Below are 14533 nucleotides of genomic sequence, written 5' to 3'. Positions count from 1 at the left end.
CCAGCCAAACTATGAAAGAACTTGCGACTTATAGTCCGAAAAATACGGTACTATGATTTATTGCTTGAATTCAATAGTTTGTCAAACCTTATGTATCCGCACGGACAACGACTTTGTGCTCGCTCGACTTTGTTTACATCATCTGATGCAAACACACAAGCGCCAGACCGCTTTACTCTCTACAAAACTACAAAGGGCAGCTGGTAAGACTTACCGTAGCAGCGTGCTTTTTTGCAGTGAGACTCTGGACATATTTATTTGGGTCTACGGTGGGTTATTTTGCAACCGTACTTAAAATTAAAAAAAGGCAGCGGGACTAAATCGCCAAGATATGTTTATTTGCACTAAAACCGAAACAGTGCGTGAAAACAGTGATATGTTTTGGTCCAAAAAATAGTCTTAAACTGAATCATACTAAAACCTGGACTTATGAAAACAGGTACCACTGCGCTAGGGATGTAACGATATGAACATGTCATACCACGGTTATCATGACCAAAATGATCACGGTCACCATTATTATCGTGGTATTGTGCTGAAAAAGTACTGCGCACTGAAATTTTTGACCAGGTATTTTTTTTAAACAATTAAAATTAATTCACACTGTTAGAAAACAGGGTCCTTGAGGGTGCATGGGAGTTTGCCCAACCAGTCTACATGTGCTTTGTGGACTTGGAGAAGGCATTCGACCGTGTACCCCGGGAAGTCCTGTGGGGAGTGCTCAGAGAGTATGGGGTAACGGACTGTCTGATTGTGGCGGTCCGCTCCCTGTATGATCGGTGTCAGAGCTTGGTCCGCATTGCCGGTAGTAAGTCGGACCCGTTTCTGGGGTGGGTTGGACTACGACAAGGCTGCCCTTTGTCACCGATTCTGTTCATAACTTTTATGGACAGAATTTCTAGGCGCAGTCAAGGCTTTGAGGGTATCTGGTTTGGTGGCTGCAGGATTAGGTCTCTGCATTTTGCAGATGATGTGGTCCTGATGGCTTCATCTGGCCAGGATCTTCAGCTCTCACTGGATCGGTTCGCAGCCGAGTGTGAAGCGACTGGGATGGGAATCAGCACCTCCAAGTCCGAGTCCATGGTTCTCGCCCGGAAAAGGGTGGAGTGCCATCTCCGGGTTGGGGAGGAGATCTTGCCCCAAGTGGAGGAGTTCAAGTACCTCGGAGTCTTGTTCACGAGTGAGGGAAGAGTGGATCGGGAGGTCAACAGGCGGATCGGTGCGGCGTCTTCAGTAATGCGGACGCTGTATCGATCCGTTGTGGTGAAGAAGGAGCTGAGCTGGAAGGGAAAGCTCTCAATTTACCGGTCGATCTACGTTTCCATCCTCACCTATGGTCATGAGCTTTGGGTTATGACCGAAAGGTCACGGGTACAAGCGACCGAAATTAGTTTCTTCCGCCGGGTGGCGGGGCTCTCCCTTAGAGATAGGGTGAGAAGCTCTGTCAACATGGAGGAGCTCAAACTAAAGCAGCTGCTCCTCCACATCGAGTGGAGCCAGATGAGGTGGTTCGGGCATCTGGTCAGGATGCCACCCGAACGCCTCCCTATGGAGGTGTTTCGGGTACGTCCGACCGGTAGGAGGCCACTGTGAAGACCCAGGACACGTTGGGAAGACTATGTCTCCCGGCTGGCCTGGGAACGCCTCCGTATCCCCCGGGAGGAGCTGGACCAAGTGGCTGGGGAGAGGGAAATCTGGGCTTCCCTGCTTAGACTGCTGCCCCCGCGACCCGACCTCGGATAAGCGGAAGAAGATGGATGGATGGATGGATGTTAGAAAACCCACTATTTATCATGTTTTGTGTTTCTTAAGTTTCATGATTGTGTTTTAGTCTTAGTATTTTATCTATTTTAATGGCTAAGACCTTATTGATTTAAATATTTATTTGTACTGTAGCACTTTAGGATTTATTAAAACAATTAGTTTTAATTCTATATTATTTCATATGGGCGTTGTAGCGTCAGCAGTCCTTGAACACACCGTAAAAAGACTTTTGTCTTGTATTCCCCTGAGTATAGAACGATCAGTCTGTGCTTGTAGGTTCAATGTGCACAATCGAATATCTTAGTTGTCCAGACAGTAATGTGTTTATGTAAGTTCAGATTGAGGGTATATCGTTTCTTAAAGGGGAAAGACGTTAATGTCTCTTGTTTTCATGTTAGCCAGTCAGTCTGTGGGTTTGTCAAAGTGCAGTTATCAGTCACGTTTTTTCTATCATTTTGATTTAAAAGAGTGGTACTAACCGTCAAGAGTTATATCATTCTGACCGTTTATTGTTGCATCCCTACACTGCACACATTGTTTCCAAACAACTTCAAAGTAAGTTTAACCCTTGTGTAATGTTCATATTATTGTTACTCAGCCAGCGTTTGTGGGTCTGATGGACCCGTTGCATTTTGTGGCTTTTAATGACTCACAATCAAACACTTTTATGTTAAAATACTGAACAGATGTTTATTGGGATAAGGTAAACATCTGTTCAGTATTTTAACATAAAAGTGTCAAGACGATGACTATGGTGTGTTTGTTTTCCCGAGATGCAAGTAAAGCTGGACTGGTCATGGCGTGAAGGTGAATACATATTTATTTATAACACTCAAAGGAACAAAAAGCGCGCTCAAGGTGGATGTACAAACTTGACTAACGAAACAAAAAGACTTGCACGTGGGCAAAAAACTGTGAACAATTAAACAAAAACACTAACTGTGGGATTAATAAACAAAAAAAACTTACTTGGCATGGACTATGAAGTGCGCAGAGGTAAAAGTGTGACAGGGGTATGAATCCGGGATTTCGCCAGAACGACGAACTGAAAACAATGAACTTAAATACTACCGACATGATTAACGAAAACAGGTGCGTGACTCAAAACGTGAAACAGGTGCGTGACGTGACAGGTGAAAACTAATGGGTTGCTATGGTGACAAAACAAAACAAAAGTCCACAAAAAGTCCAAAAACAAAACCGAACATGACTAAAACAAAACATGATCACACAGACATGACAAAAAGTGTTTGATTGTGAGGCATTACAAGCCACAAAATGCAACGGGTCCATCAAACCCACAAACGCTGGCTGAGTAACAACAATATGAACGTTGCACGGAAAATTTCTCTGCCAGTTTCTGCATCCCACAGGGATTCTTCTTTTGTGTTTCTGCACCTGCGGTTCCCACACAAGGTTGCAACATTGGTTGTCAACACTGTCTGCTCTCATTTTCTCGCACATTTGACCCTCTGATGTTCTGTGTACCTACACTCTGTCCTCCTCCTGTCTAGGCCTGCTGTGTGTGTGTGTGTGTGTGTGTGTGTGTGTGTGTGTGTGTGTGTGTGTGTGTGTGTGTGTGTGTGTGTGGGTGGGTGGGTGGGTGCGTGTGGTACACAGAACATCAATTTCCACACTTCTATTAGCCCCGGGTCCAGTGGACCCGGACATCTTATATGTAATAGAAATGTGTATGGTGTGTGGTCATTAAATATGTATTCTGATATATGTTCTTCACAGAAAATGAGCCAAAGTCAGTGACTCTCAGTTTGAAAAATTAATTAATTGTATCATTTTTCTTTTAATAAAAAAATGAAAACGGGTCCCACAGACCCGAACACCACACAAGGGTTAAGTCCACCACTTTACCTGCTTTTAAATATCAGAAATGGTGCGAGAGCATCAGCATTCTCGGAAACTCTTCAAATTCCAGCACTCAGGCTTGAATAATGAACAATTACCAGCTACAAGAACCAGAAAAGGTTGTGAGTGACACGGCTCAATAGGCAATTACGGAAGCGCAATGGTAGACGCTGCTGACAGGACCCAAGCATGTGTGAGAAGCTCATGTTGTTGATGGATGTTTAACTCACTCCATCTGCGGTTAACATGTGTACTTTACTTTATATGCACTTATACTCCGGCTGGTCGCCACACCGCACTGCATACCGAGAGGACGTCCCTTCCATAATTGAGGTCATTTATATACCAATAGATCATTACAAATTCAAGTGGTACCACCTTTTTTGTTGGAGACACCCATGAACACGGTTTAGAGAGAATAATCACAGTTTTACATAGGGGTGGACTGGGACAAAAATTTGACCACATACTTTTTGGTCAGATATTGTGCCAACTCACCCCTTTGATGTAAATGTATACACTCGTGTTGTCCTGATACCAATATTTTGGTACCGGTACCGGTACTACAAATAGTTTGATACTTTTCGATACATACTAGACAACTTGTCTTTTAGTAGTAAGTAAACAAACAAAGGCTCCTAATTAGTCTGCTGACATATGCATATTGTGTCATTTTCCATTGTATTATTTTGTCAAAATTATTAAGGACAAGTGGTAGAAAATGAAATATTCATCTACTTGTTCATTTACTGTTAATATCTGCTTATTTTCTGTTTTAACATGTTCTATCTACACTTCTGTTAAAATGTAATAATCACTTATTCTTCTGTTGTTTGGATACTTTACATTAGTTTTGGATGATACCACAAATTTGGGTATCAATCCGATACCAAGTAGTTACAGGATCATACATTGGTCATAGTCAAAGTCCTCATGTGTCCAGGCACAAAGTTTTCCTGAGTTTATAAACATAATATGAATTTTTTTAAAAAAACGAAAGAAGATGTTGTGATGCCAAAAAATATCGACGGAATTATAGTAGTATCGACTAGATACGCTCCTGTACTTGGTATCATTACAGTGGATGTTAGGTGTAGATCCACCAATGGCGTTTGTTTACATTTTTACTGCTTGTAAGTACTCCGTGATTGTGCATTGTCGAACATGCTCGTCTGCTCGTAAACCAGCAATGACACGACGTGACGACGAGGGGGGGGGGGTGAACCGGTACTTTTCAGAGGCTGTATAGTACCGAATATGATTAATTAGTATCGCGGTACTATACTAATATCGGTATACCGTACAACTCTAGTATACACATAAACCATGAATAAGACTACTATACTGAACAGTATTCCTTCATGCAGGGGCGCCGAAAAGGGGGGGTAAAGGAGACGGATTCTAGGGGCCCATGATTGAGGGGGGCCCAGAGAGGCCCCTAATGATGATGAAATTATAATACAGAAAAAATAATGACACTGTGTTGGGGGCCCTGTAAAGATTCTTTTCATGGGGCCCAAAATCCCCAGCGGTGCCCCTGCCTTCATGTCCCAGAGCCTTGACCAAGGTTTCAAATAAGGCTGCAACAATTCATATATTAGAAAGAAGCTTTGATATAATTTATGTTGCTTAAATTAATGGTCAATAATCATCAAAGACTGCATTGAGTGCCCGGAAGTTTAAATACGCAGACATACAGTAGATTCCGCATGGAAACTATGTCTGCACGGGAGGCAGCGTGCAGGTATAAAGGTATTTAATGCTTAAACCAAAAATAAACAAAAGGCATTGAAGCTTAGGGATGGCTATGCAAAATAAAACTAAAACATACCTAGCTACCTGGGGCGGTATAGCTCGGTTGGTAGAGGGTTCCAGGTTTGGTCCCCGCTTCCGCCATCCTAGTCACTGCCGTTGTGTCCTTGGGCAAGACACTTTACCCACCTGCTCCCAGTGCCACTCACACTGGTTTAAATGTAACTTAGATATTGGGTTTCACTATGTAAAGCGCTTTGAGTCACTAGAGAAAAGTGCTATATAAATATAATTCACTTCACGTCACTAAAACTGAACTGGCTGCAAAGTAAACAAAAACAGAATGCTGGACGACAGCAAAGACTTACTACGTGTGGAGCAGACGGCGTCCACAAAGTACATCCGTACATGACATGACAATCAACAACAAAATAGGAGCGCAAGACAAGAACTAAAACAAAAAATCAAAATAAGTCAGGGCGTGATGTGACAGTACACCTGCTTTGAGACAAGAGCTATAGTGATGCATGCTTGGTTATGGTTTGAATTCATAGCCAACAATTGCGAGAACGACTTTTTACTGTCAGTATCGTCTGCTGAGTTTCATTTTTTTATGTTTTCTGCTAGTGGTGTGCCGCGGGATTTTTTCAATTAAAAAATGTGCCTCGGCTCAAAAAAGGTTGAACAACACTGCTGTCGACGGCCTGTCAGTCAATCTTTTTGTCCCTTAAGTAATGAAAAATAATGAAACATTCTGATGATGCACCACATACTTTGTTATCCGCATCATCGCCACATGGTAGTTCTTTGGAATACAAATAACATAAAATTGATTTTGAGGAAGGAGAAAAGCCCCAATACGACTTGTGATATATATTTTTTCCCCCAACATGGCAGTAAAAAGCCCCATGTATCATTAATGCATGAAAATATGACCCTTTTAGTTGTCAATATTGGCTGCTGAGTTTAATTTTTTAATGTTTTCTGCTAATGGTGTGCCTCGGGATTTTTTTCAATGAAAAAAAATGTGCCTCGGCTCACAAAAGGTCTAAAAACACTGTGGTATGGTACGGTATCTCGAAAAGGCATCATTTTAATAACCTCTGTTTATAAAGAATTTGACTGTAATGAAATGGCGCTGTAGTGGCGGATGACGGGTTGTCAGAAAATCACAGTAATGTTATCGTGTCCTTTTGTTTTGCAGGTTCATGGTTTTGCACACACACTGGAAAAGGTAATCACACACACACACACACACACACCTGCACTTTTTCTCTCCGCCTCCTGTCTCTCTTTCTTGTCTGGACACAATTAACAGGCATTCGGGATATCAGCGTACAAATAACTGCATGTAAAACATAAATTGGAAAAAGGTTTTATGTTGACAGTCACATGAAGAATATGCCAACATGCACCTGCTGATGCTGTGTTGGCTGTGTTGTGTGTTTCTAGAAAGATACTGTACAAATGAATGTTATTATTTGTATTATTTATGTGTGTTAGCAAGTATTGCAACATAACAGTAGGAGCTACAAAATTGCATTCTTTTTTTTTTAAATTTTGTTGTTATGGTAATTGTGAACCTGCAGCTTCTTTTGGTCTATTTGCGGCAGATGGACTCTACTAGTTTTATGTCTGCGGCCTTCCCTCTGTAGGGCCCAGAGTATTTTAGTCCAGAATAATCCCTACCATCTGCTGTCTCCTTTACTACGTTTGAGTGCTCTATAACTCGTTGTCTTATATTGTTCACTGTTTATATTCTCCTGCAGTTCCACTTTTTTTGCCCCGTACTTTCCTTCCCATTCACTCCTTAATTATAGACCATGCCCACCAATTTTATACCACTCAATCTCAATCTGGCGGCTGCCTCGTCTCCCCGTTCTACGCCTCTCCATCACCTTCTTTTTATGAGACCCTTGCACCTCATTCTGTTCCTTAACTTCCAACACTTTGGGTGGTGCTGCACACACATTGCTTCTTGGTACCTTTGTCTGGAGCCTTCTTTCGATTCATACCAGCACACAAACTGTACAGACTCCCCACAGCCTGTGCACTCCTAATCCGGGTTTCAACACAGACTTCACAGAGAAAATCCTCTCGTACACGTAGTAAGCGTATAGGCTGCACCGTTTTCTCAGGGAAAATTACTCATCAGTAGTGTAAACCTGCTGATTGGAGAAGAATTTCAATTCCTTCTGACAAGCGTTCCCGTGGTAATACCTTAGTAATACTTGGTGGAGTTTTTGCTCCAATAACAATAGTTATGTTTGCTGATGATTTTCTGTGATTAGAGTTGTTATATGTATATATATATATATATATATATATATATATATATATATATATATATATATATATATATATATATATATATATATATATATTTATTTTTTTGTAAATTATTTTATATATATATATATATATATAATATTTATTTTTTTGTAAATTATTTTATATATATATTTATTTATTTATTTATTTTATTTTTTTAATTAATTTATATATATATATATATATATATATATATATATATATATATATATATATATATATATATATATATTTCTAGTTGTCACAGCAGATGTAAACTGGACAAAGTGCTTAAGTGGCGCTGGTGCAGTGTTACTTAGGATTCGATGGGCCATTCGTATTGATGCTAACAGTAGAGATGTCCAATAATGGATTTTTTATATATTTATATATATATATATATATATATATATATATATATATATATATATATATATAACTAATCTAATTTTTTAAAATTTCATCCGCCCGATCCGCGGATAATCCGCGGACTCCGCGGTTGTGCCCGCAAACCGCACATCTCTAATATATACATATATATATATATATATATATATATATATATATATATATATATATATATATATATATATATATTAGAGATGTGATATATATATATATATATATATATATATATATATATATATATATATATATATATATATATATATATATATATATATTAGAGATGTGCGGTTTGCGGGCACAACCGCGGAGTCCGCGGATTATCCGCGGATCGGGCGGATGAAATTTAAAAAAATTAGATTTTATCCGCGGGTCGGGTCGGGTCGGGTCGGGCGGTTGAAATAAAAAAAAATTAGATTTTAAATAGATTCAGGCGGGTGGCAGTTAAACCAATTCGGAAATATATATGCATAGTTAAATGTTGTTACCCACATACGAAAAACGAGCAGGCACCTGCTGCATATGCCACAACAGAAGAAAAAAAAGAAAAAGAGATGGACACTTTTACGGAGCGGAGAAGGCCCCCGACGCCTCGCCGGGGTCCGGGACCGAGGCCCCTTCCCCTGAGAGGGCCCCACCGGGAGCCGTAGCTGAGGCGATCCGCGAGAAGGGCCCGACGCACGTCCAGGGTCACCACCGCGCCCACCGCACCGACACCCCGCCTCGTCCGCCTTCGCCGGGGCCGGCGTCACGCGCAGCAGGTAAGCAGTTTACCTGCCCGCCACCCCCGTGGCCGGGGGCTCGTAACAGGGGTCACTCCGCGCGCTCCGCCCGCGCAGCTTACCTGCCCGCCACCCCTGTTGCCGGGGGCGCGTAACAGGGGTCACTCCGCGCGCAGTGCGCTCACGAAAGGGGTGGGGCTCACCCTGGTTGATATAGACAGCAGGACGGTGGCCATGGACGTCGGAACCCGCTAAGGAGTGTGTAACAACCCACCTGCCGAATCAACTAGCCCTGAAAATGGATGGCGCTGGAGCGTTGGGCCCATACCCGGCCGTCGCCGGCAGCGAGACGCGCTTGGAGGTGCGCTCAGCGCGGCTCCCATATGATTGCGCACTGGTGTGCGTCTGGGTCGTGACAGCGTGGCACGCGAATGTCTGTGCTGCATTGGATCAGTCTCCTTTCTTTAACAGGCAAAAGCTTTATAACCTCACTAATGCCTTGCATCGTCTATATTAGATATATAACAACGGGCGGGTGCGGGCGGATGGCGGGCGGGTGCGGTTCTGATCAAATGTTACATCGGGTGGATGGCGGATGGTTGACGACTTTCTGATGCGGTTGCGGATGAAATAATTGCCTATCCGTGCATCTCTAATATATATATATATATATATATCTATATATATAAAATAATTAAAAAAAAAAAAAAATATATATATATATATATATATAATTTTTTTTGTTAATTATTTTATATATATATATATATATATATATATATATATAAATATATATATTTATTTTATTTAATTTATTTATATATATATATATATATATATATATATATATATATATATATATATATATATATATGTATATATATATATATATATATATATATATATATATATGTATGTTTCTAGTTGTCACAGCAGATGTAAACTGGACAAAGTGCTTAAGTGGCGCTGGTGCAGTGTTACTTAGGATTCGTTGGGCCATTCGTATTGATGCTAACAGTAGAGATGTCCAATAATGGATTTTTTGCCGATATCCGATATTCCGATATTGTCCAACTCTTAATTACCGATTCCGATATCAACCGATACCGATATATACAGTCGTGGAATTAACACATTATTATGCCTAATTTTGTTGTGATGCCCCGCTGGATGCATTAAACAATGTAACAAGGTTTTCCAAAATAAATCAACTGAAGTTATGGAAAAAAATGCCAACATGGCACTGCCATATTTATTATTGAAGTCACAAAGTGCATAATTTTTTTTAACGTGCCTCAAAACAGCAGCTTGGAATTTGGGACATGCTCTCTCTGAGAGAGCATGAGGAGGTTGAGGTGGGTGGGGTTGGGGGGGGGGGGGGTTAAAGTGTGGTGGGGTAGGGCGTAGGAAGAGTTCGCGCTGCAAGGGATTCTGGGTATTTGATCTGTTGTGTTTATGTTGTGTTACGGTGCGGATGTTCTCCCGAAATGTGTTTGTCATTCTTGTTTGGTGTGGGTTCACAGTGTGGCGCATATTTGTAACAGTGTCAAAGTTGTTTATACGGCCACCCTCAGTGTGACCTGTATGGCTGTTGACCAAGAATGCTTTGCATTCACTTGTGTGTGTGTGAAAAGCCGTTGATATTATGTGATTGTCTTTAAGGTTTATTGTACTTCTCCCTACGTCCGTGTACCACTCCGTACAGCGGCGTTTTAAAAAGTCATAAATTTTACTTTATGAAACCGATACCGATAAAGCATTTATCGGCCGATAATATCGGCAGTCCGATATTATCGGACATCTCTACTAAACAGTGATGGTGATGTTGTGGTTTTCGGTTAAGCATTTTGAGCGATTGTTTGTGCACTTACCCTGTATTACCACATTAACACACACACGAGTGCCACAAAATGGTACCGGTTTCGATTCCTAGGTACCGGGAATTGGTACCGTATCAGTTCAAATGAGAAAGGTACCTTTCCTTACAGAGGATTTGCTGCAAAACTGCAGCCAAAAATAAGATGTAAAGAGATTCAATTGTTCCCTAGTATTGCCCTGAAACATTAGCGTCTATGTAACTACAGCAACATCAAATACACAAAGCACTTCTACAAACAGTCCACACAAAAACAACCCTTTTTATGTTTTTTTTAAAAGCTGTTAAAAATGTGAATGTTTAGTGGAAATTCCCCAGTTGATTTATTTTTATTTTTTTTCCACTCGTTTCGCGTGAATGCTTCCTTTCTTTTGATGCCATCCTCTCTGACCTTTGGGGCCAAACGACAAATACAAGTGATAAAAAGATCACAGGCTCCAAAATACGAACCGCAATGACGTGGTCACCACGCATGTTCGCGGTTTAGTTTTTTTTTTTTCAGCATCGGCGCATACAGTTGCTGGATTATCAATGACCAAAATGGATTAGTGAGTGTGAAAGGGAGACGGACAGAACCACAGCGAGCGGGTATTTGATAAAGCTGGAGACTTTAAACAGATACAGTGCTGATAATACCCAGCCAGAGATCGTCATATTTTTGGCTGATGTGCAAATGACATCAGAAAAAAATCCGGCAACATGCACACCGGGTCACGCACACACAGCAATGAGCTCGACCTCCTTCGCCAAGTCATGTGCGTCATTTCTTCCCATGATTGCCAGCTGTTCCATTTATACTAAAACTGCACGCCTGCTCTAAACTGCCATCAATTGCTGTTAATAGCTACTTCTGCCATTTCCCTCCCAGCCTCAGTTTGCCGTGATGTCATTATTCTGCAGATCCTCCGTCCTTGTTTTTTTTTTTTTCGAGGATTAAAGTATTTGAACATTATGACATGCTCGAAGAATGTCAGCAATATATAATAAGGCATTAAGTGCGCTTGACTATTGGAAATCCGCTGGTTGATTCGTAATTGAAATGCTGAATAGACAGCTCCGGCTAATCAGCTTAGAAATGTAGTCGGCGGTCGGAGGATAATAAAGAGGATCTCGGCGCTCAAGAGTCTATTAACACCCCTGTAATGAGAGTTCACATACTATGATCTGACGGCAATGGATGGGTGGGGAAATTAGGAAGTAAAAGAGAGTAGCAGAAGGAGGAAGTGATGGCTCTTATTGTTCGTGAGGAGAGTTTAAAAATAGAAGCTTGTTGAAAAATTGCGATCGACTGTGAAGGGAAAAAAAAGTTCAGTGTACGATATTTGATATTAAATCAAGTGCGTTGTTTGGAAATGTCCTGAATTTTTTTTTTTTTTTTTACACTTGTTTGCAAATTTTAATCTTCATAAAAGCAAAATTTTTCAAACGGCTCTTTGACCGATTTTCACCCAGCTAAATTTGCACCACTTATTTTTTTTATTTATTTATTAATTAATTTATTTATTTATTTTTATTTATTTATTTATTTTTTTGGCCTGTCCAGCTTCTCAGGCAAATCATATAGTTGATGTAGATGCCCATGTCGGCTGTTCAGATTTACTTTACAAAAGAGAAGTGTAGGATACTTCTCTTGTTGCCTTATTTGTATTTGACTTTATTAAATGTATTTATATTATCATTTAGTGCAGCCGGGCCGGAGCAGGAGGGGATAGAAAGAGAACAAAAAGGAAGACAGAGGGGGAAATTGTGGGGACAAGAGGGGGATTAGACAGAGAGACAAAAACAACAACAGCAAACAACAACAACAACAACAATAGAGCAACATCAGCAAATACGACATGTACAAATATGATGGTAAAAGTAATAGGAAATAAGCAGTTAGCGAAAATAAAAAATAATACAGAAATGACAATGAGCATTATTACACTACAAATGGAGCAATACAAATACCAATAGAAATAGCGCTATTGATAATGAACAATACCAATATCTTTACCTTTATTATCAACAATACAGTTTTTCAAATGCAACAATACATATACGTAATGATAACCTGAGATACGAAATAATGCAGAAAAATGGAGGGGGAGAAAGAGAAGCAACCTACATTAACCTTGTAGATTGTTATAGTAACAATAGGTTAAGCTGGGCTTCACGGTGGCAGAGGGGTTAGTGCATCTGCCTCACAATACGAAGGTCCTGAGTAGTCTTGGGTTCAATCCCGGGCTCGGGATCTTTCTGTGTGGAGTTTGCATGTCCTCCCCGTGACTGCGTGGGTTCCCTTCGGGTACTCCGGCTTCCTCCCACCTCCAAAGACATGCACCTGGGGATAAGTTGATTGGCAACACTAAATTGGCCCTAGTGTGTGGATGTGAGTGTGAATGTTGTCTGTCTATCTGCGTTGGCCCTGCGATGAGGTGGCGACTTGTCCAGGGTGTACACTGCCTTCCGCCCGATTGTAGCTGAGATAGGCTCCAGCGCCCCCCGCGACCCCAAAAGGGAATAAGCGGTAGAAAATGGATGGATGGATGGATAGGTTAAGCTTTGTCCGTGTGCCATGTGTTATACCCAGTTTACCCTAGGGCAACAACGTTAATATATGTTTGATGAAACGTGATTATGTGCATGAGTGTAAGTATGCATATGTACTTGTATATGTACAGTATGTGTATATGTATGTTTGCACCACTTAGTGACATAATCCCCCATGACGTTTGCGTCTTTCTCACAGGACTGCCATCTATTTGTGGCAGTGAGTTGCAAGGGGGACATCTTCGAATTTACATGATATATTTTTCATGTGTACCGTAATTTCTGGACTATAAGGCGCACTTAAAATCATTTTCTTCCCCTCAAAACTCGACAGTGCTCCTTATAACCCAATGCGCCTAATGTACGGAATAATTCTGGTTTTGCTTACCGACCTCGAAGCAATTTTATTTGGTACATGGTGTAATGATAAGTGTGACCAGTAGATGGCAGTCAAACATAAGAGATACGTGTCGACTGCACTATGATGGCAATCTGACTCAAGTAAACAACACCAACATTTTATACGTTCCATTGAAAATATAGAACATTACACACGGCGCTCAAAAATCTATCAAAATGTTTTAGTACGACTTTGGTAAGCTATGAAGCCGCACCGCTTGATGGATTCTACTGTACTTCAACATAGGAGTATTATTATGGTGTGTGTATAAGGTAAGACATATTATCTGGTGGTTTTTTTCGCAATATTATGCAAAAACAACTTTTCTTACCTTCTGGTACCTGCTGATCTGTACTTGGGATCTGCATAAATCCTGAAAAATTGCGCACGTCTGCCTTTGTAGTTTGTGACGACACAGTAGTGATAAGCTTCTTCTTTTTGTCTACCTTCTTGTTATGGGACATTCATTCTCCGCTGTTGCCATTTCTAATATAAAGTAATGTAAAGTTCTTACTTATATCTGTCAGTAAACTCGCCATGAAAGCGCTAAAACATACCGGTGTAGTGAGTTTACATTATTCACCCAAGGAACTTTAGTTATTAGAGAGTTCCGGTCGGACGTTTTTTCACGGGACACATTTCCGGCCTTGTTGTTGTTTCCGGATGAGGAGATGCTGCTCCGTTATTGATTTAATTAAAGTCTGAATGTCATTAAAACAGTTAGCTCCATCTTTTGACACTTCTTCCACTCCCGTCCTTGCACGCTACACCGCTACAACAAAGATGACGAGGGGAAGACGCTGCCGAAGGTGAGCCACGTAAATAAGACCGCTCACAAAACGGCGCATCCTGAAGAGACTGTTAGAAAGCGGCTTGAAGATGATCTGTAAAACATAATCTATTTAACAT

The 14533-nt window shown here is 40.8% G+C and overlaps 1 protein-coding gene across 2 annotated transcripts in view; it reads left to right on the top strand.

The window, feature by feature from the left end:
• igsf11 (immunoglobulin superfamily member 11) overlaps positions 1-14533 on the top strand; it is a 362823-nt gene that overhangs the window by 92639 nt on the left and 255651 nt on the right. For both annotated transcript variants that reach the window (XM_061925619.1, XM_061925620.1), the window contains exon 2: positions 6584-6613. In XM_061925619.1, the coding sequence (XP_061781603.1) occupies positions 6584-6613 (30 nt within the window). The remainder of the gene's footprint in view (positions 1-6583; positions 6614-14533) is intronic.

Source organism: Nerophis lumbriciformis, linkage group LG30, assembly GCF_033978685.3.
Source record: "Nerophis lumbriciformis linkage group LG30, RoL_Nlum_v2.1, whole genome shotgun sequence".
Lineage (NCBI taxonomy): Eukaryota > Metazoa > Chordata > Actinopteri > Syngnathiformes > Syngnathidae > Nerophis > Nerophis lumbriciformis.
Note: the sequence above shows the minus strand (reverse complement) of the source record. Positions and strands in the feature narration are given on the sequence as shown.